Below are 23,688 nucleotides of genomic sequence, written 5' to 3'. Positions count from 1 at the left end.
TATTGCTACTTTTAAATTAGCTTTATATGTAATAGAGTTGTTATTGTGAATTATGGGTTACTGCTAAACTTATTTTTAATAAAAATTTTACAGTCTCAACAGCCTCTCAATAGCTCGTGAAATATTGAGACAATCATTTTCATCAAGCGGTGAAACCCAAAGCCATGGTGCATTTGTTATTTACTTGGCGGACTTTGTGAGTGGATAAACTGAACGCTTCACTAGTGAAAAAACAGTTAAACAGAGCATCTGCAGCGCGAGGATAAAGAACGCACCTCCTCCGTTAAGCCTCTTTACTTTCCTTTCACTCTTTACTTTACTCCTTTACTTTTGTGGAGTGAGGAAACGGTGGAACCTCACTACAGGATGTATTGCTGTACATCCTGTGTGTATTAAGCAACGTGTAAGTGTTGGACTTTAGACCTGCTCTCAGCTGGTCAACTGCGCAGTCTTATTTTAGTTTCTCAAAATAGCAATGTGCCAACAATGTGCCTTAACACACCTCCTTTCTAGACCAGAACACCCATGAGTCGGAAAAAAAAGCGGGAAAATTATGGTTGCGTTGGTTTAAAAATAGCAAAAAATCTTGGTTCAATTCCATGTCAACAGCTCCTTCAGAAGTATTATTCCCAGGAAAAGGACTTGTTCAATACTTCTTTCCCCCACTGGAACTGTTTATTAAACAGTTTTGTTAATATTATACTCTATATTGTCTGTATTCATTGTGAAATAGATAAAAATATTCATTTTGCTGAGCACTGAACACGAAAAATAGCACCATTAAAGCTGGACATTATTATTGTCATTGATAATTCTGATTATTGCTACTTTTAAATTAGCTTTATATGTAATAGAGTTGTTATTGTGAATTATGGGTTACTGCTAAACTTATTTTTAATAACAATTTTACCGTCTGTAACAATCAAACAACAAAAAAAGTGTAAAATCTCAACAGCCTCTCAATAGCCCGTGAAATATTGAGACAATCATTTTCATCAAACGGTGAAACCCAACACAGATGTTTCTTTTTTCTGAGACTCATTACCTTGATTTCTGTGGGTGAGAACGTGCATGTCTAATCTGTGTAATCAGTCGAGTTTAATCAATGTATATCCTCGTTGCAGGGACCCCCAGGGAAGGAGGGGCCATTGGGACCCATGGGCCCTCAAGGAGCAATGGTATGTTCTTGATGAGGAGGAGGAGGGAGTGTTGTTAAGTTTGTTTTCTTTTGCTCGGATGTGAGACTGTATCGCACACATCTGTTTTGTTGAAGACCAGCGCTGTTTTGCTTTTGTTCAGGGACCCCCAGGAGCCCCTGGAATGCCTGGATCTGCTGGAAAGCCTGGAAAGAATGGAGATACAGGTGTTCCGGTATGAACCCTTTTGTTTTTTATAGACATACAAACAGCATTGTCACTAATAGATTCAATTAGTCGAAATGCACATGGAGGGAGAAAAGAAACAAACAACATCTCTTTAAAGGGATAGTTCACTCAGAATGAATATTTACTCACCCTCAAGTGGTTCCAGACTTTCTGAACACACACACACACACACACACACACAAAGATATTTTGAAGAAAGTTGAAAGGGAAATATAGAAGTCAATGGTTACAGGTTTCCAACATTTTTTAAAAATCTTTTGTGTTCAAAAGATGAAAGAAGATATTTCGAAAAATGTTAGAAACTGGTTATCGGATTTTCATAGTAGAAAAGGCAAATACTGTAGAAGTCAATGGTTACAGGTTTTCAAAATATTTTTAGAAATATCTTCTTTTGTGTTCAAAGATGAAAGAAGATATTTCGAAAAATGTTAGAAACTGGTAAATCATAGATTTTCATAGTAGAAAGGCAAATACTATAGAAGTCAATGGTTACAGGTTTTCAAAATTTTTCGAAATATCTTCTTTTGTGTTCAAGAGACGATGGAAGAAATTTCGAAAGATGTTAGAAACTGGTAACCATTGACTTCCACAGCAGGAAAGGCAAATACTATAGAAGTCAATGGTTACAGGTTTTTAACATTTTTCGAAATATCTTTATTTGTGTTCAATAGATGGAAAAAGAAATTTCGAAAAATGTTGGAAACGGGTAAACCATTGACTTCCTTAGTAGGAAAGGTAAATACTATGGAAATCAATAGTTACATGTTTCAACATTTTTTATAAAATATCTTGTTTTGTATTCAAGACAAAAGATGATATTTCGTAAAATGGTGGAAGCCAGTAAGCATTGACTTCCATAATAGGAAAGGCAAATACTATAGAAGTCAATGGTTACAGGTTTTCAAAATATTTTTAGAAATATCTTCTTTTGTGTTCAAGAGACGAACGAAGAAATTTCGAAAAATGTTGGAAACCAGGAAATGTTGACTTCAATAGTAAAAAGGCAAATATTATGGAAGTCAATGGTTACATGTTTTCAACATTTCAGAAATATCTTCTTTTGTGTTCAAGAAATGAAAGAAGTAATTAAAAAAAAATGTTAGAAATGGTAACCATTGACCTCCATAGTTAGGAAAGGCAAATACTATGGAAGTCAATGGTTACAGGTTTCCAACATTTTCGAAATATTTTTCTTTTGTACTCAAGAGATGTAAGGAGAAATTTTGAAAAATGTTAGAAACTGGTAACCATTGACTTTCATAGATAGAAAGCCAAATCTATGTAAGTCGTTGGTTACAGGTTTCCAACATTTTTTGAAATATCTTTTTTTGTGTTCAAGAAATGAAAGAAGAAATTTTGAAGGATGTTGGAAAGCCGGTAGGTAACCATTGACTTCTATTGTAGGAAAATTTTGCAGTGCTACGCAAGAGTAAAACTTTTATAATAAGTATTTATAATACAAATAGCGTTAGAAGATCCACGTTGTCTGTAATGAAACGTTTACTCTCTGAAATGCTCCAGTGTGCTTTTGTGCGTAAATGAAGAGTGATTTAGTTTATTTTGGATTGGTCACAGTGTGATTTTCATTCCTGCAGGGACTTACCGGGGTTAAAGGAGACAAAGGAGAGAGAGTGAGTGATGATTTAATATCTGCTTTCATCATTTGGTTAGCGTTTGAGTGGAGGAGACGTTAACATCTCGTATTCCTTTTCCTAGGGAGACATCGCATCTCAGAGCTATGATGCGCTCTATTGCCAGACAAGTCTGCGAACAGCTCGTGAAACGGTAATGCATTGCTTCCCGCACAATGTCCTAAAGGAAAACAGTAAATAGACCATTCGCTTAAAGACAAGGGTTATTTAAAGGGGTAGTTCACTCAAAATGAAAATTTACTCACTGTTAATACCTCAAGTAGTTCCAAACCTATTTAGAGTTTCTTTCTTGTGTTGAACACTAAATAACATATTCTGAAGAATGCTGAAAACCTGTAACCATGACCTCCATAGTAGGAAAAGAATAGTATGGTAGTCAATGGTTACAGGTTTTCAGCATTCTTTAGACTATCTTCTTTGTGTTTAAACGGAAGAAAGAAATTAAGGTTTGAATAAGTAAAGAGTGAGTAAATGATGATAGAATTTTCTGTTTGGGTTAATTTAAACTATCTCTTCAAGCAATTAAGAGGCAGGTTTTTTACTGCAAATATAAAGTGGTCAACCATAATAAGATTCAGGGATATCTCTTTTAAATGAATAGTTTCTATTGGATGCTATGCAATAAGAATGTTGTACAGTACATTAGATTAGCCAGTACAAAGCCAAAACTGAACTATTTTAAGCAAAATAACAGTTCACAAAAATGTACAACCCAATGAATATATGTTAATAATAATAATAATACCACAAAAATATGAAAAAAATGACACCCTATACATTACATTTATTAATTTCAATTGGAGTGTACTCATTTATGCTGAGCATGTATACTATCATTCAAAATTCATCTATTCTCATCATGGCTGCAATTAATTGATCAGAAATAGTCAAATTGAGTCTGTTGGCACGGTGGTGCTCAGTGGTTTAGCACTGTTGCCTTCACAGCAAGAAGGTTGCTGTTCCGAGTTCCAGTTAGACCAGTTGGCATTCTGTGTGGAGTTGCATGTCTCTCCCCATGTTGATTTCCTCCAGGTGCTCCAGATTCCCCCACACTCCAAACACAGGCGCTGTAGGTGAATTGATTAACTAAATTGGCCGTAGCGTATGAGTTGGTGTGTGTCTGAATGAGAGCATATGGGTGTTTCCCAGTACTCTGTTGCAGCTGGAAGGGGCATACCGCTGCGTAAAACATTTGCTGGAATAGTTGGCGGTTCATTCCGCTGTGGTGACCCCTGATTAATAAAGGGCCAAAAATAACTAGGCCAAAAGAAAATGAATGAATGAGTTGGGCGGTTCATCCACTGGGGACCTCTGCAGTAGAAACTAAGCCGAAGGAAAATGAATGAATAAGTGTTTTCTATGGAGTAATGTATTGTATAAAATTATATTTATACCTGCATATTCAGCATCAACTCCAGTCTTCAGTGTCGCTTGGTTCATTGGAAATATACTGTATTTTAAAAATATTAAATATAGAAATTAAAAATATCATATAATTTTTTTAAATATTCGATTTTTAATTATTTCGATGAATAGAAAGTCTAGAAGAACATCATTTGTTTCTATAAATATAAATAATTAATTTCACTTTAGTTTAGTCCCTTTATTAATCTGGGGTCGCCACAGCGGAATGAACCGAAAAACTTATCCAGGCTTATGTTTTACGCAGCTGCAACCCCTAACTGGGAAACACCCATGCACACTCAATCACACACATACAATTTTAGCTTACCCAATCCGAGCATCCGGAGGAAACCCCACGCCAACATGGGCCGAACATGCAAACTCCACACAGAAATGCCAACTGACCCAGCCGAGGTTTGAACCAGCAACCTTCTTGCTGTGAGGCGATCCTGCTACCCACTGTGCCCTCACATCGCCTCCTTTAAAAATTAAAGTATGAAAATTACATTTAAAAAAAAAACTGAGTATGTGCAGATGATCCCAAGAGATGTTATTATAATCTGATATTTTGCGTTTCACAGGGCAAATGGGTCGATTCAATGATATGTTCAACCAGATCCCCAGCAACTATCACAAGCAACAGCCCAGGACCCTCCGGCCCACCTGGACCTCCAGGACCCGAGGGACCACGCGGAGAGCCCGGTCGATTAGGCAGAAATGGCTCTTCCAGGAAGTCCAGGGTTGCCTGGCCGTCAAGGAGATCGAGGTAGCTAAAAAGTTTCTTTATTATTCGATCAAAACTAATATATTTTAATTAAGAAAATACGTACGATTGCAAATTAAAAATTTTGTTAATTAAAAAAAACACTGTAATTGATAATCAAATGATTGCGCATCTGTGAAATTTGCTCTTAGTTATGCAGTCACGTTTTGTGGATTTAAATACTTAAATTTTTTAAACGTTAAAACATATTTAGTTTTGCTCTCAAACTAGATATTGGCATTGAATAATAAAGAAACAAAACAGACTCCATACATATACAGCTATGTGGATTACGTGTTAAATTCACTTGCACTCATAACTTCCCCATACCTCATCAATAACATCACTGTGATTGACGTTTACTCTTCGGGGGCGGGATCAACCTGTCACTCACTTGAGATCCACCAATGGCACACTATAAGTCCTATCCTACATTTGTACGTGTTGCATAAATCATTATAATTGGATTAACATCCGATTGGATTATACATTCCTTGCATAAATGTCAGCATTTATTATTAAAAAGTAAAATAATTAAATAAATAAAGATTCCTTACATTTTTAGAATCGTCTTTAAAGGGATAGTTCACCCAAAATGAAAATTGGTAATTATTTGCTCGCCCTTTACAAGTTTCAAACCTTTAAGAGTTTCCTTCTTCTGTTGAACACAAAAGCAGATATTTTGAAAAATGTTGGAAACCTGTAACCATTGACTTCCATAGTAGGAAAAACAAATACTATGTAAGTCAATGGTTACAGATTATTTTGTGTTCAACAGAAGAAAGAAACGCAAAGGTTTGGAACCATAAAAGCGAGTGAAAAAATCTTTTTGGGTGAACTATCTCTTTCAGAGAAATATAATATATAATAATATAATATAATAATAATATAATATAATATAATATAATATAATATAAATATAATATAATATACAATATAATATATATATAATATAATATAAAATAATATAATATAATATAAATAATATAATATAATATAAAATATATAATATAATATAATATAATATAATATAATATAATATAATATAATATAATATAAAATAATTATAATATATATAATATAAAATAATTAATATATATAATATAATATAAAATAATCTAATATAAAATAATATACAATATATATAATATATAATATAATATAATATAATTAATATAATATAATAATAATACAATATAATATAATTTAAAATATAATAATATATAATATAATATAATATAATATAAAATAATATAATATAATTAATATAAAATAATATAATATAATATAATATAAAATAATATAATATATAATATAATATATATATAATATAATATAATATATAAATATAATATAATAATATATAATACAATATAATATATATTAAATATAATATAATATAATATAATATAATATAATATAATATAATATAAAATAATATAAAATAATATAATATAATAATAATATAATATATAATATAATATAATATAATATAATATAATATAATAATATAACATTTAAGCAGTGTGTTTTGGATGCTGATATGCAGGTACATGTGTGTGTTTTTGGACTAATGCATCAGTGTCTGTGTGCCTTTACTTTAGGAACACCAGGAGAGAAGGGAGAGAGAGGAACTCCAGGCGTGGGAGAGCGAGGACAGAGAGGAGCTTCTGGACCACCTGGTATGTGTCCTGCTTTACTTAGATGAGGAATACAGTCATGAAAACCTGCAAATATGAGGGGAAAACTGATTTACTGCCTTGTTTTCTTCCTTTTTCTTAGAAAGCTATTATGTTATATTTATTCCGTGTCCTCCACTTACATTTCTAGGCACAGATCAGCTGGATGTCTTGTGTGTTTATGTAAGGTTTAAAAGCAACCCTTCCAGACTTCTCTCTCTGAAACTGAATGTCATATTTAAAAAGGGACGTATTATGCAAAGATCACTTTTATAAGAGGTTTAAACGCAGTTGTCTGGCAACAGTGTGTGACTATAGCCAGCCTTGTCGCAGACGAAAGTGAAGTGAAAGTGAACAGCGGATAAGGGAGGAGGGTGGTTGAGGAGGGGTGAGTTCAGTTTAACTTTATTCTAATACTTAACAATACTTATTTAATAATTTTAATCAATCTTCTCCCACAAATCCATCAAAGTCCTTATCTTCTGTGTCTGCATTGAACAGCTGGACAATTTCACCATCAAACATGTCGGGCTCCCTCTCATAGTTAGTCTTGTTGCCCTTTGGCTGTTTAGCAATGATGCCGGCTTACACGAAAGCTCGGACAACAGTTAAAGCAGATACCTTAATATCCACAATCCATTCTCATATATTGGCGTAACTCATCCGGTGCTGCCTACCAGTCTTAGTAAAGCTGTGTTTGCCGTCTGTCATCCATCCATTACATCTCTGTGTTGGCGAAACAAACAAATGCTCTGACCGCTAATCGAGCGGATCGCTTACTAAAGTCGCACAACTACATTTTTACAGATATTGAAACTATTTTGAATGTTATTGATATTGATATGTTAATGATATTGCAGACATAAGGCGCACCGGATTATCAGGTGCACGGCCGATTTTTGACAAAATTTAAGACTAAATTAGGCGCACCGTATAGTGCGAAAAATACGATATATTAATGTGTGTTTTGCTCTATACCAGAGATGCCCAAACTAGGGCCCGCGGGCTAAAGTTGGCACTTTTTAACCTTTGATTTGGCCTGCCATCATATCTGAGAGAAGAGTAAGAATGATGGAGAGGGTTGGGGTGAACGCCTTTAACTCAGAGATCGTTATTTCTACTTTGACACAATTTGTTTGTTTTATTGCTGAGCTACAAAAAAAGCTGAAATGAATGTTTCATTTAAATGTTGTGAATCAGGGTTGCCCAATGTCAGTCCTAGAGGGCAATTGTCCTGCTGAGTTTAGCTCCAGCCCCAATTAGACAATCCGGAACCAGCTAATCAAGCTCTCCGAGGTGTACTAGAAACTTCCAGGCAGGTGTGTTGAAGGAAGTTGGAGCTAAATTATGCTGGACACCGGCTCTCTCCAGGACAGTTTGGGCACCTGTTGTAAATGAATCAGAATTTTTAAAATATAAATACAGTCACAAGACAGATAGAGGACTATGAATAATACATCAGCGAGCAAATCAAGTCAAAGTCAAAGTTTATTTATAAAGCGCTTTTTAAAAACAACAAGTACTTACCAAAGTGCTGTACACACATCACACACACCATTTAAAACAAAGGACAAATTCAACAGACACTTGACTCTCATATGGTATTAAAAGCCAAAGAGTAAAAATGGGTTTTAAGACTTGATTTAAAAACAGAAAGGGTTGCAGCCTGCCTAACATGCGGAGGAAAATTATTCCAAAGTTTGGGGGCCACCACTGCAAAGGCATGATCCCCCCTGGTTTTTAACCTTGCGCGTGGAACAGCCAAAAGTAGCTGATCAGTACATCCAAGTGCCCTTGATGGAGTGTACAATTGGATTGAGGACAAGTATCTTTGTGCGAGTCCATTTAGGCATTTAAACACCAAAACTAAACTCTTAAAATGTATCCTAAACTGTACAGGAAGCCAATGAAGAGAAGCCAGTATAGGTTTAATGTGGTCCCGTTTGCGTGTCCCCGTCAGCAAACGTGCAGCAGCATTCTGCACCCTCTGCAGACGAGTAATGGAGGTATGGCTAATACCCACATAGAGGGCATTACAATAATCTAGTCGAGATAAAAATATGTATTACCCTTTCAAAGTCGTTAAAGGACAAAAAAGACTTTAATTTGGATAGTTGCCTCAACTGAAAAAACTTTAATTACCGAATTAATCTGTTTATCCAGTTTGAAGTCACTACCCATAATAACACCCAGGTTTTTTACATTAGGTTTCACAAAAGAATTTAACACACCAAGATCCAAACAATCCTGAGTTCCCCCAGACCCAAATACCACCACTTCTGTCTTTTCTTCATTGCACATTAAAAAATTTAGTGCCAACCAAGATTTAATGTCTTTTAGACAGTCCAACAATGGTGTTATGGACCCTGCATCTTTCCGTTTTAAATCAAGGCAAAAACTAGTGTAATTCTGTCATAAATAAGATTTTTTTGTCTTTACTATTAGAAGTTCACTTTACTGTAACAAGTAATGTTTTCTAGTCATTTTTAAACATTGAAAAAAATAAGAAATTACCCATGGCAACTATATTTACTTGAGGCGCAGTAGCCTCAATCAAGTTTGCTTTTTGGCCCTTCATAAGAAATAGTTTTGGCACCCCCCTGCTCTATACTCTTAAAAATCAAATAAACACAGCACAAATGACAGCAGTGAGAAAACAGCAGTTCAGAAAGCATCTGATAAAGATGTGGATTGGTCTGCAAAAAAAACCTCCACAATTCATGAGCTTATCAAACTTAGTAAAAGTCACATTAAATGGCACCTGTTATACAAAAATCACTTATATAAATGGTTTAAACACAGTTGTGTGGCAACAGTCTATGAATATAAGGCGCTTCTAATAGTACAAATGTATTAAATTTATTTTTCTTAACCACACTTGATATAAACAGTCTGCAAAAACACTTTGATTGACATTCTCCCTTTGTTCGTGTCATCAGAGGGGGAAAGCCCCGCCCACTAGTGACGATCTCTCCCTCATTTGCATAGGACGTTAGTCTTGTTTTTGAATCTGCCAATATGCTAACACACAGGCATTCAAAGCTCCACCCTCTTTTGAAAAGAGCACAATCTCATTAGAATTTAAAGCGACAGTCACTAAAATGCCACAATTATAATCAAAGCCTAAACTGGGTTGTTTTAAAGAGTTTAAAAATATTATATGTGTGGTATTTTGAGCTGAAACTTCACACACACACACACTGTAGGGACATCAGAGACTTATTTTACATCTTGTGAAAACGGCCATAATAGATCCCCTTTAAAATCAGTATACATCCATGTTTTATGCTACATTACAATTAATACATACATATTCTTATGTATGGCCCCTTATAAATTCAATTCACCTTTATTTGTATAGCGCTTTACAATGTAGATTGTGTCAAAGCAGCTTCACATAAAAGGTCATAGTAAATAGGAAACAGTGTAGTTCAGTTTGTAGTGTTTAAGTTCAGTTGAGCTCAGTTCAGTGTGGTTTAATAATCACTACTGAGAGTCCAAATACTGACGAGCAAATCCAACGATGCGCACCTCTACAGATCCCGAACCATGCAAGCCAGTGGCGACAGCGGAGAGGGAAAAAAGCTTCACTAATTGGCGAAAGTGAAGGAAAAAAACCTTGAGAGAAACCAGACTCAGTTGGGCACGACCATTTTTAATTTCTCCGCTGGCCAAACGTCTTGTGCAGAGCTGCAGTCTCAGTGGCGGAGGCTGGAAGCTGGCCCTCAGTGAAGACTCGTCTGTCTCTGGAGCTTCACAGGAATCAGTCTCATGTTATCCACTCCTCCATGACCCCCACAGTAGCTCCTCAGGATACGGCCTGGTCCAGGATATGGAAACCTTGGGATCATCTCGTCGTGGTCATGGATCGAATCAGTGACTCTGCATAGTCTGAGGGCCTCTGGAAGAGTATCTCCTGGTGGAAATGGAGAATAAAGAGAATAATTAGCGTAGCTGCTGTTCAAAGTGTATATCAACAAGGTGCAAAAACCTTTGTGGAGCCCGCTAAGTGGTGCACTGAGCGTATGCTTTACTAAACAGATAGGTCTTCAATCTAGTTTTAATAGGGAGAGAGTTTCTGAGCCTCTGACATTTTCAGGAAGGCTATTCCAGAGTTTAGGAGCCATAAATGAGAAGGCTCAACCTCCTTTACTCGACTTTGCTATTCTAGGTACTACCAGAAGCCCTGAGTTTTGAAATCTTAAAGAGCGAGTTGGATTGTAGCGAGACAGAAGGTTGGTTAGATAAACAGGAGCTCGATTATTTAAAGCTTTATATGTAAGAAGCTAATGTAAAAAATACATGTAACAATGAGTTTAACATTCTAACTGTGCGTTCACACCGAAAGCGGTGAGAGCTTTCAAGGTCGCTCTGGCCGCCCTGATGACAACGCTGTCTGCCTTCAGCTCCGGCGGTGAGAGCATCAAAATTCGCAACATTGATCTCATATTTAAAGGGGCTGTTGCAGCATATTCCTGCATAAAACAAGCTTTCTAGTGTGAAAATGTTGCACACTTATCAAATTCATTTAACAAAGATCAGGTTGCATGTGATGTGGCTTTGCTCCACTTAATTATCCAATTTGCCCATATGTCTGAAATATCCTGAATATATCCAGTGTCCACCGCTTTTGAACTTGACAGTGGTGAGCTGGGCTGCTTGTGAACGTTGAAGATTTTTCAAATAGACATGGTGTCAAAAAAAGACACAAGCGTAACAGTCACACACGTTCATCAAGCAAGTGTTTACATTAAAAAAACAATAGAACAGGAACAGGAAACAGGAAATGCATTCTGTGTGAACGGCCCCTTAGGCTATAGTAGTCGTCTCTAAGGCAGTGCTTATCCTGATTTCTTTAGGCCCTCCGGGTGAGTCCAGAACAGGCCTACTGGTTCATCCGGCCCTCCAGGCATCCGCGGTCCTCCCGGTCGCAATGGTGTCGCTGGTGTACGTGGTCCACCCGGCCCACCTGGATACTGTGACTCCTCCATGTGTGTCGGTATGCAATATAACGGACAGGGTTACAGAGGTGGGTCTCTTTCATTCTAGCTCTGCCTGTTGCATGACAGTAGAAAACAACATTAATGGCATGCATAGTGTAACAGTGCATGAACTGAGCTGTAGATGATGTAGCTAGATTCATGCAGATTAGCAAGGGTGACTCTTACCTGTCAGAATCATGGCACATTTCAGCCCAAAATCAAAGGAAATCAAGTATGTAATGAAAAAAAGGGATAGTTCACCCAAAACAGAGAAATCTCATTATTCACTTGTCACAAACCTGTTTGAGTTTCTTTTTATTTTCTGCTGAACACAAATACGATATGTAGAAACAATTTTAGAAACCTGTCACTATTGACTTCCATAGTATTTGTTTTTCCTGCTATGGAAGTCAATGGTTACAGGTTTCTAACATTCTTCAAAACATCTTCTTTTCTGTTCAGCAAAAAAACAGAAACTCATGAAGATTTGGAGAGTAAATAATGCATACATTTTTATTTGTTGGTGTCTTTGAGGCCTTTTAGGACCTTCAATATATAATTACATTGCAAAAAAGTAATATTGTTATTAAAAATATATGCTTGAACTTTTACTATCTAAAATGCTGATTTTCCGTCCCTGAAATTTGTTTAATTATGCAGGTTAAAAACCGCTGTGCTGTTCTATATTTTTGTTGAAACATTTTAGCTGAATTTTAATAATAAAGGAAAGTACACCATTTATTTAAGATATTTTTTTCAGATAAAATATTTAAGTCTTTACCGTCACTTGATCAATGTAATGCATCCAGACTTTTGAATATCTGTAATGCAAAAAAAATATATATATCCTTAAAGCTCTGTAAGGTTTTTAACATTTGAACTAGTTAATACTTGATCATTCTAAATCCAAGGTAAGAGTTATGGCAATGGTCATCATACCTCATGTTTCACATTGTTGTAGTTTACCCTGGGAATTCATGTATTGATCTTTCAATCTGGGGTGTGTTTCCCAAAACCATCTTTAGTGAATTAAGGTCGCAAGTTCTGTCGTTACAAACATAGTTTTGTTGATTTGGTGTTTCCCAAATCCGTCGTTCCAATGAACATTCACAAACTGCGTCACAAACTTGTATGTTTGCAACTACACCTCTAAAGCTGTACTTAGAAGCATAGTTCCTGGCTGTGTTTTATTCCTAGTTATCCCCCCTGTGCCCTATTCATATAGAACGTTCCAAAATGTTAACTCTGAATGATAAAAAAAAAAATCATTAAAGTCATCTTAATGACTCCAATCATGTATTTTATACAGTTCAGTTTGAGCGATCTTTGTATTGACAATTGCGCTCCCTTCGTTTTGCAATTTGAAAACATTTATGCCCTTTTGAACTCAGCCGTGGCTCATGGCGAAAACTATGGAAAGTGGAATCTACGTTACGCCTCCAAAGCTCGGTGAAATCAAAAATATAGGTTTTGTTAATGGTTTTAATTTATAGTTGGCTATTTATTGATAAATGTATATGAACTGTATTGGGCCTATATGCTAGTGCAATGGTTCGATTGTTAAAGTTGACAAAAACAATATACCACTTAAAAAGTGTGTGTGTTATAATATATATTATATATATATATATATATATATATATATATAATATATATAATATACAGTATATATAATTTTATTATTATTGTTAAGTAGGATGTTGTTATAAAAAAACAATTAACGGGATGATTTATATATTAGATTAAAATATGTGTTGGCTTTTTTGTTAGTGGATTTATGTTTTAGAATAGAATGTAGAATTTTCTCAATAATATCTGTAAAAAACGTATAAATATGCTGTATATAATACATATAGGCCCTGTATGTGCCGCTTACATACATTTCAATTAATATGGAGTGTAAAACAATTTACACAAAAAAGTTATGGGGATTTTCTCTAAAGAAGTTGTTACTCCGCCCCCTTTAGACTGTCATTGTGGATGTTTTAGGTTGTAACTATCGTGGTTCATGGTTTTGGGAAACACTCGTCACTATATCTTGCCCTTGACTTGTTCCAAACCTATTTGACTTTTTTTCTTCTGTTGAACTCAAAAGAAGCTATTTAGAAAATTGCTAAAAACCTGTAACCATTGACCTTACATAGTATTTGTTTTCGTAGAAAAGAAGTCAATGGTTATGGGGTTTTAAGCTTCTTTCAAAATAAGTTCTTTGGTGTTCAAGAGATAAGAAGAAAAACTCAAAGGTTTGAAACCAGTCGAGGGAGAAAAAATCACTTTAAAGCCATCAGGTCACATTACATTATTTCATTAATTTAAACATTATGTACGTTAACATGGACACCAATAATCCGATTTTAATAAGACAATACTCTGGTTAAGAGTCTGCCCTGTAAGCAGCGATTTTGATTCATTTAATCTGATTAAGGTCATAATCGAACTAAACAGAAATTGAATGAAGACATGTGGATTTTATACGTATTATTGAATTTCAGTACAGACATGTAAACACCACAATAAAACTATTACCATTGTGTAGTATTTTCACCGCATTTTGCGACAGGATAGTCTATACACACAACTGTTTGACACTATTCTCTGTACCAACCGAGTCAGTGAAGGAACGCAGACACCTGCATCACCAATTGCTGAGGTTTTTTTCCCCCCATAAAGCGTTCCATTAAAACGACACTCATCCAGCAATTCATACTCACATCCAATATCTCGTTTGTCACGAGACAGGCATGAAATGTTCCTGAATGAAAGTGAAAATGCCAAACTGCAGTTAAAGTCGACAAATCAAAAACGAAACATCTGAAATTACATGAAACTCGGCGGAAATGCAAGCTATGATGACTTTCACCTTGATATTTTAGCGTGGATGTTTACCTGACCGGTGAGCCAACAAAAAAGTGCCCTTGTGAATCAAATCAGCAGGATGCCCTTCTGGATCTTTCACTTACTTCGAAGACACTACTGACTACGCTTACATGGACATCTGTAATCTAGTTATTCGCCTTAATAGACAATAATATAATTAAGGTGTTTACGTGAAGTGCTTTCATGTAAGAGTTTCCTGTAGTTTTGGGTGACTTTAAATGCAGTTCGGCACTTTCACATTCACTCATGAACATTTCATTCATGCCCCCATGACAAACTGGGGTATTAGACGCAAATAAGGAGTAAGGACTGGTGAGAGTGTTATGGAGTTTAATAACGCATGCTGAATGTACAGAAAAAAACTTCAGCATTTCGTGATGTGTGTGTACGGTCCTTTACTGACAGTGTGGATCTTGTTGGAAAATATGGCAAAAAAGTCCTACATGACGGTAATAGTTTGATCGCGGTGTTTACTTTAATAATGCCACTAATATCTGCATACTCCACATGTCTTAATTCCATTCCTGTTTCGTTCAGTTATGACTTTAGTCGGATTAAGGTACAGTTCAACAGTTTTACAGCTCAAAATTCATGTGTAACTAAATAAACAGTTAGTAAACAGAAGCACATCTTATTGAACATCTTTTATTTTCATCACCAATTAACATAATAGAACAGTTTCAAGCAGTTTGTGATGCAGTTTGGAAACGGGAGATGAGCCCCTTGTCTAATGCGCCACCTGGCTTGAGAAACCCGTTCTCAAATACTTACTTTTAGTCATAATTTGCATAGTAAACATATTCTGAATGCCTTCAGCAGAATTCAAAGGAGATTACTCTAGATGAATTCCAAGATTACAGTGAGATTATAGAGATTAAAATTAATCTATGGCCACCTACACTTTAAACCCTTAGATTTCTAACTTTAATTGGATTCCTGATTTTGGGATGAAATGTGCCATGGATCTTCACCCTCTTTTATTATCACAGCATCAGAAGCTGATTGTGTTCAGTTTGTGATTTGTGTGGCGAATAATCCTAACACCCTCTCTGACCTGTTCCAGGTTCATAAACTTTCTAAACCACTTGTTGCTGCTTACACTTTGAAATCCTGAGAAAAAAAAATCATGTTATTGGGCTCTGTGCGGATAACCAACCACGGAGATGATTAAAGCGAACACTATTGAACCAAAACAAACACAAGAGATTACGATCTGCGGATGGGTACTAACAACAACTCACAGCCACGGGCATCAGCGACGGCAGCCAAAAAATAAAAAAATGCTGGAGACGCATGACCCACAACACACACACCAGCAACCACAACAAAATACTAACCAGGTGGATCTGTAGCCAAAGCCAACTGTCATTTAGCATGTTAACTCTCCAAGACTTGTTGTTTATCTGTACATAAACTAATCATGCCTAGTTAAAGCAATCCCCTAGTCCACTAAAAAGCAATAGATTTAACCCTGGTAGTGAGCTTGATTCAACTGCTTGCCTCTGGATTTGACTGCGTGCCTTAAGTGATCTCACAGACGTGTGCTCAGGGCCAGCTTCTTTTCATTCACCGGACCCTGGAGGTTTCTCTTTTTCTCTTTTAGTATGTACGCAAGTTTCATTTTCTGTTTGGGTGAGATCATTCCTCCATTAGTTGGCTGTGAATAAGGTTTTTAGATGAATATCTGATCCTAATTTTAGTTCTCATGTTGATATTTGGGTTTAGAAGGCCAACTTGATGATAATGTTAATGAGCATTACAATTAGTTGTCATAGTTTAGTGGTTGTATATATGTATATACATGTACACACACAGAGGTGTCCAAAAAGGCTTGTTTACATCAAGAACAATAATTAATCTCAAGTCTTGGTTTATTTATAGGCCATTGGCAGATTATTTAGACTAATTTTAACTTATTATTTCTGAAAACAAGGTATTTTGACTTGTCTAGAAAATGCTCCTTGATTTATTGAATTTGTAGATGTACACTGTAAAAAATTATATGATCAATTAGTCCTGACAGCATATGTTTTAGGTCATTGTAACTTATTAAACTAAGTTAATCATGTTCTAACTTAATTTTATAAGTTATGCAAGCTGATTTAAGTCATTTTAACATAATATAAGTTCAATGGACTCATAAGGTTTAGTTGATGCAGCTTAAAAGTTTAATGCAACCAGAATTGTTTACAGTGTAAGACTCAAAACAAGGCCTTTTGTGTGCTAAAAGTGATTGTGTTTCATTTTTAGGTCATTTATTTACAGTTACTTATAATCTACTTGCCTTAATTACTGTAAATCAATTAAACCGTCTGTATAAATCAATTAAATTCAATATTTTTTTGTTCTAAAAAATATTTTGCATGATAATTCTGGAAAAGCTAGAAAAGGATACATTTATCAAGGCGATTGCACATGCACTAATAATTTAGTGTAAAATTAGATCATGAAAATATATGATATGAATTCACAGAAGCAGAGTAATTGTGCAGATAGATTGCATAACATTACATTTTTCAACTAAAGAGTTTAGATTTTGTCCAACAATTGCACACGCAAAATAAACAATGAACTGTGGATATTGTCTATCCATTGAAACTTAAAGGGCCGTTGAGTCAAGTAATTCAATGTACTTGGATTACAAAGTAATTAGAAAAGTCATTTAAATACAATTTTAGTGATGCAATTAGTAATTTATTACTGTTTTGAAGCGAGTTACCCAACATGGCACTGTAAAAAAGCGATTAGTTGTCTTTACTTTTAAACAAAACTGAGTAAGCATTGCCTTAAAATGAGTAAATGAACTATGCACTGTAAAAGCCCAAAAGTTAAGGTAACTCAAACCATTTGATGAAACAGATTGCAGCAAACCATTTAAGTTCAAAAACGAATCCTAATGAGTACTGTAAACTTAATCCATCTGAGTAAACGAAGCAATTTGAGCACAGTAAAACCTAATAGGTTAAGGCAACTCAAACTGTTTGAGTAAATTGATTGCTACAAACCATTTTACCATTGAGTTAAAAAACTGAGTACTGTGAACTGAATCCATTTAAGTTGAAGTAATGAGGTATTTAATTAATTCATTACCTTCAACACTGAGTTCAAAACTCTTTTCAAATGAGTTTAACTTTCAGTAAATTGTGAGTTAACTACACTCATTTCATTTGATAAAGTTGACTGTTGGGTTTTACAGTGTGTGCATAGTTATAAAGATTAAGTTAAGTTAACATAATAGTTCTAAGTTGCAACACTTTACATTGTTTTAAGTAAAATCAAATTGTCACTTTTAAGGCAATGGGTTTACTCACTTTTTTAAGTATTTGCTTTAACTGTGTGCTTATAAAGAAATACAAATCAAGCAAACGGCATCACAGGTTATAGGCCATAATGAAGAGATGTGCTTTTTAATAATGATAACAATAACTGCACTCTAAAAAAATGCTGGATTATTCAACCCAACATTTGTATTTTCAAAGTTAAAGCTATGCTGCTTAATTTTGGGGAAATGTTTTTTAATGTTTTATAATTTATTACAATATTATTTATAAATCTTTACTGCCAATTTTGATCAATTTAATGCATCCTTGATTATTACATGTATTTTACCCTTAATAAATACATGTATCCAAATACATTTCTGTAAGGGTTTCGATGCATATCTGAATAGACTATTAAGGTGGTCGAATTCCTGATTTCAGTTCAATATCAAAACCATAACTACACTGAATTATTTTAATCCAAAATTGGGTAACATACGGACAAACCCCAAATCAATTCAAAATGCATTAAAAATGATTAATAATTATAGTTAATAATAATACAAAATAAATCACCGACTTCGTGTTGAAACAAACCAGCATTTTTAGAGTGCGTATTAGCATCCATGCCACTAAAATGATAATATTTTCCAACATATTTCTAAAATATTCCAATAATATTGTTCTTGATATAGATTTGTATGTAGCTGTATCATTGCTGCGTACAGTTATTGTCCTTGGTGCAAGCAGTCCTTTAAGGGATAATTCACTTAATATGTAATTTGGCTGTTAATTTACTCTCCCTCAGGCCATCCCAGGCATGCGTTAGATCTTTTAATTTAATTTACATTTCATCAACTGAAACAGTGGTCATTGATGATTAAAAAACGCATTATTTTATACCAACATTGAGCGTTACATAAATACATACAGAGTGCTCAGTATAACTGAGTACAGCCCATTTTGAAAATTTATATTTTTATCCATTTCTCAGTGAATATAGATTATATATGTTGGTGCATTTCTGCAAAACAGTTTATTAAACAGATTTATTTTTATTTATTAAAACAATATTTTAGTCACCAAACCGCTTTAGAAATAGAAAGATAATACATTTAAATCCATGCTAAATATTGCAAAATGAATACAAACTACAACATTTCAACAAAATTTTATACATATTTTTTTGATTCTCTTGATTTTTTTCCTTTGTTGTTATTATTATTTTATATTTTTCCCTACTTTATACATTTTAGGTAGTTTTGAATGTTATTTATTAGATTAGCTCCAGGTTTAGCTTCAGTACTGACTAATCTAATGTATATGCACAAATATCATATTGTAAAACATCCCATAGACTGATTTCACGCGGCTGCCATTTTTAAAAGCGAAATCGAGGCTGCGGTGGGAAGAAACCCGGAAGTATCATTGGGAGTTACATTAGAACGTTGTGTACTTGGCTGTATATCTTATCAGCGAATAGAAAGAGACACAAATTTATCATTTCACCGCCTTCTGAGTGACCCGAAGGTCCGTTCTGAATGAATGGTGAAAATATAAAGGGATATCAGAGCTCATTTTCAGCTAAGTTAAGGGAAACGGCACTAGTTAGCTAACGTTTTCTTTCCCAAACACATGTTTTAGATGCCCTTTATCAAACTCAAGTTAATGAACTGATTCTTTCACTATATTAGACTTGTCACGATAGTGAATTAAAAGAAAAAACGTCAATTTCCCGCTAACATTTAAAGCACTGTTGATGGCTTTCTTAAAACAGCGCTGATTGGCCATTGTGTTCACGTGCTCAACAGATATGCTTGTGATTGGCCGAGAAGGTCATCAGTTCACCCTCCGCTGTTTACTGAGCACAAACACAGCCGAGCGATCTGCTTGATGACTCTACTGATCCTTATGGCTGTTTCGCGCTTGCGCTCCAGTCTCCGTGTATCTGTGTTTGCACTGGGTGAAGAGCGGTAAACTGAGTGCAAACACAAGATACATGGAGACTGGATCGCGAAGCAGCCGTGAAGATCAGTCGAGTCATCCGCGCTCAGCGGCTCATCAATTTTAACTTAGCGGGAATTAGACTGTTTTAAAACTTCAGTACCGGGACAACACGAGGGTGTGCTACAGAGGACTGCAGTGTTTATCGCTCACCAAGTTACATAGGCTGAAGCAGGGAAGCGTCCCCTCTGTTTACCTGCTGCCATGAACTGAAGCCTAGGAGGACACTTGAGCATATTACTCTTACAGAGCTTGTGATGTTTTTTTGATGCTAAATTGCTTTTAATTGTTTAAATTAAACGTACTGACTGATATTAAAGTGATGTTTACACCATATCTGTATTTTGAAATCTCAGCAACAGCTGGAGGTTTGTAGTCCACAGCATGTCACTGCAATGTTTACAGTGCTGGTCCTATACTTCCGCGTTTCTTCCCACCACAGCCTCGCTTTGGTTCTTTAAAATGGCGGCCGCGTGAAATAAGCGTATAGAAAATATTAATTGAAAATATAGATCTGTGAGGGTATATATATAATGATAGATGATCATATATGATGAGCACTGTATGCTTTCATCCTAAATAGCTTATGAATTCAGGCTATTTATATTGCCATCATTTTCATTGCCTGAAAATCATCCAGTGACCTTGGTGTAGGTGATATGAGCCAAATTAAATATATCCCATCAATCTGTCATGCTGATATTAATCAGGAGATTTTTAATTGTCATTTTGGACGCCGCTGTGTGTGAAGTACATATATACGAAACACCGTTCCCCCAGTTTTGCACTTACCCTAACCACATTGAGAAAGATTTGACTTGATGAGTGACTCAATTGGCCACTGCCGTATCTCCAAGCAGAAGAGTTTCCACCTGATGCCGAGCGCATAGTCCCAATCCCAGATGAAGACTTTGAGATTTCAGCAAACCAGCGGCGCAGGAGGTCACCTCCAGAGACCGGATCTGAAAGGAAAGCATGGTAAACAAATAAACCAAAACAAAAAAGGCGGGAAAATTTGTCGTCTCATGTTTGTTGGCTTTTCGACGGTCTGTACACAATTAAATCCCTTCAAAACCTGTGTGGATTCATGCATAAATCTCATAATATGGCTTCTTTCTGTTCCATTTGTACTCCATTGCTTGTAAAAACCGCATCGAATAGAAGTGTGCGATCTGAAATCATTGACGTGTCCCACATCGCAGCGAGCAGTTTGATAATTTATTAAGATTTGAAGGCTTTCCAACAAAAAAAAAAAAAGATCATCGCCTCTTCAAGCCATCTGCATATTCATCCATCATCATTTATGTACAAATACACATTAGTTATTCATTTCTGTCTTCATTCACCTGAGAGATTGTCTTTGTTTATGTGTGTGTGTGTGTGTGTTAACATCTGCAGTAAAACATGCCCTCCATCATCATCATCATCATCTTATAAATCAGATATTGATCATGTTTGATTGAACCTCACAGCTGATTTTTGTTTTACCAAAGGTGGAATTGCATGTCTGTGCTGTATATTTAGTATGATTTCTTATTTGTAGTTTTTGTTTTTTTTTAATCCAGAATATAGTTGTTGTAATTGTTGTTTTTATCAGTATCGAATGCAGTTTTTGGCATTTGCGCGCAAGACTATTGATATAGTTTTTGCTGCTTGATGTTTGTAACTGCACATTGTGAATTCCACAGCCTTATTTTCTTATTTATTTCTGAAACAGAGGAGGCATTTTTAATAAAACTACTGAAAATATCATCTGGGTCATTTTGTGTGTATGTGTGTGTAAGAGTTACATTTTATTGCTTCTGTCATTTGATGCTTTTTCTTTTACCAACACTCAAAAATAATAATAAATAACGTATTTAAAATGAGCTGAAACAACACAATACTTGAGATTTTTTGGGATTAAACTTAATTGTTTTATGTTCAATCAATCACCTAACCCTTAATAGTTGCAGTTAACACTCAAAAAAGGTGTTTAAAATGAGCTGAAACAACACAATTCTTGAGATTTTTTGGGGAAAACCTAATTATTCCATGTTCAATCCACTTAATCGTTAATAGTTAAAAAAAATTAATTAAATTCAATCCACCTAGTAGTTAATTTTTTTAAGAATACTCCAAAAAACGAGGCGGGATAATTATTTTATGCTCAATCTACTTGACAGTTACATTTTTACCACCACTAAAAAACCTACTTAAAATGAGCTGAAACGACACAATTCTTGGGATTGTTTTTTAGAAAACTTAATTATTTTGTTTAATCGACTTAATCCGAAATAGTTTAATTTTACCAAAACTTAAATAGCCTAATTAAAATGAGCTGAAACAGCACAATTTTTTGTTTTGTTTAGATTTCTTGGGGGGGGGGGGGGGGGGGTTGGGGATTGGGATTGGGGATTGGGGTTGGGGATTTTATGTTAAATCCATTTAATCCCTAATAATTTTTTTTCCCATCACTCAAAAAAAAAAAAAATCTAATCAGTGCATGAAACCTGGAAAAGTTTTCATGAAAGTTCTGGTAAGAAACCTGGAAATTGTTGTTACTGCATTTTTACAAACTTTTCTTGGTCCCATATTAAAAGTTAATGGCTTTGGTTTGTCCCGAGCCTACTTTCAAAAGAAAATACTTTGAATGTGTGTCTATGCAAATATAAGAGCATGCAAGCCAGCAAATCTGAGATTTTGGTCAAACTATATTTTAAGATACAATTCTCACAATTAACAAAGCATTAGCTGTGACTTTTGCCTCAATAAACTCTTAATGTGTTGCTTATTAGTTAGGTATTTACAGAGACCCGGAAGGGACGTGATGGTGGAGAAAAAAAATGGATGGAAAAAAAAAAGAGTGATAGGTAAACATGTTTTTGAAAGTTTTTGCATTCCCTCGCAAATATGTTTTGCGTTCCCTCCGACAAACACCACTTCATAGATGACAGCCCTCCTGTTTTTCCCAGTTTGTCCTGTATTTTACCATTATATCCTATTATTAGATATTTCCCCATATTTCTCTCATATTTTTAATCTTAAAAGCATGTTGAAATTAATATAAAAATGTCTGCATTCACTTTCTTTCCATTAAAGCAGTGCGTTGATCATATACGGGACAACCCGGCAAAAACAGGAGGGTTGTCATTTATGAAGTGAAGTGTTTGTCGAACAACAGTTTTGCGAGGGAACGCAAAAAAAATGTTTATGAAAATATGTTTACCTATCACTCGTTTTTTTTCTCCCACCCATTTTTTTTTCTTCCACCCATTTTTTTTTTTTCGCCACCATCACGTCTCTTCCTGGTCTCTGTAAGTATTGGGTATGATTTTACGGTGTAGAATAAAATCATGCAGAATATCTACTTAAGTACAAATAAACAGACATCATCTTCATAAAAGCCAGTACAATGAATAAAATGATTCATAGGAATTGCTTCAAATTTTTAAGGTAAGTGGTTGAAAGCAATTGACATGGACTGAATTTAAACAAACAAATAAAAGGTTCAACTTCATTTGTTTGTAGAAATTCAGCCCATATCAATTATTTGCAACTACTTGCATTTAAAAAAATGTTATAATAATGTTTTATGATAACATTTTTATCCTAATGTTTTTATAACATTCTATTAACAACTCAATGGTAACGTTTCTACTGCTAACATTTTTAAACTATTCTGACAAAAGCACAATGATAA

General features: G+C 34.9%; 2 protein-coding genes across 2 annotated transcripts in view; both read left to right on the top strand.

The window, feature by feature from the left end:
- Positions 1-3,218, top strand: part of col12a1b (collagen, type XII, alpha 1b) — a 219,651-nt gene extending 216,433 nt beyond the window's left edge. The window contains exons 71-74 of the mRNA XM_056480643.1: positions 1,125-1,178; positions 1,300-1,371; positions 2,981-3,016; positions 3,102-3,218. Of these exons, the coding sequence (XP_056336618.1) occupies positions 1,125-1,178; positions 1,300-1,371; positions 2,981-3,016; positions 3,102-3,218 (279 nt within the window). The remainder of the gene's footprint in view (positions 1-1,124; positions 1,179-1,299; positions 1,372-2,980; positions 3,017-3,101) is intronic.
- Positions 3,219-5,027: 1,809 nt separating this feature from the next.
- On the top strand, positions 5,028-21,756 carry LOC130213653 (collagen alpha-1(XII) chain-like). Its single transcript, XM_056445403.1, is given in 7 exon segments — positions 5,028-5,077; positions 5,079-5,163; positions 5,165-5,207; positions 6,809-6,886; positions 11,743-11,766; positions 11,769-11,912; positions 20,867-21,756. Coding segments are annotated over 7 exon segments (546 nt in total). The 3' UTR covers positions 20,989-21,756.
- Positions 21,757-23,688: the final 1,932 nt, after the last annotated feature.

The sequence above is a fragment of the Danio aesculapii genome, chromosome 20 (genome assembly GCF_903798145.1).
Source record: "Danio aesculapii chromosome 20, fDanAes4.1, whole genome shotgun sequence".
NCBI lineage: Eukaryota > Metazoa > Chordata > Actinopteri > Cypriniformes > Danionidae > Danio > Danio aesculapii.
This window is presented reverse-complemented; position numbering and strand designations above follow the sequence as displayed.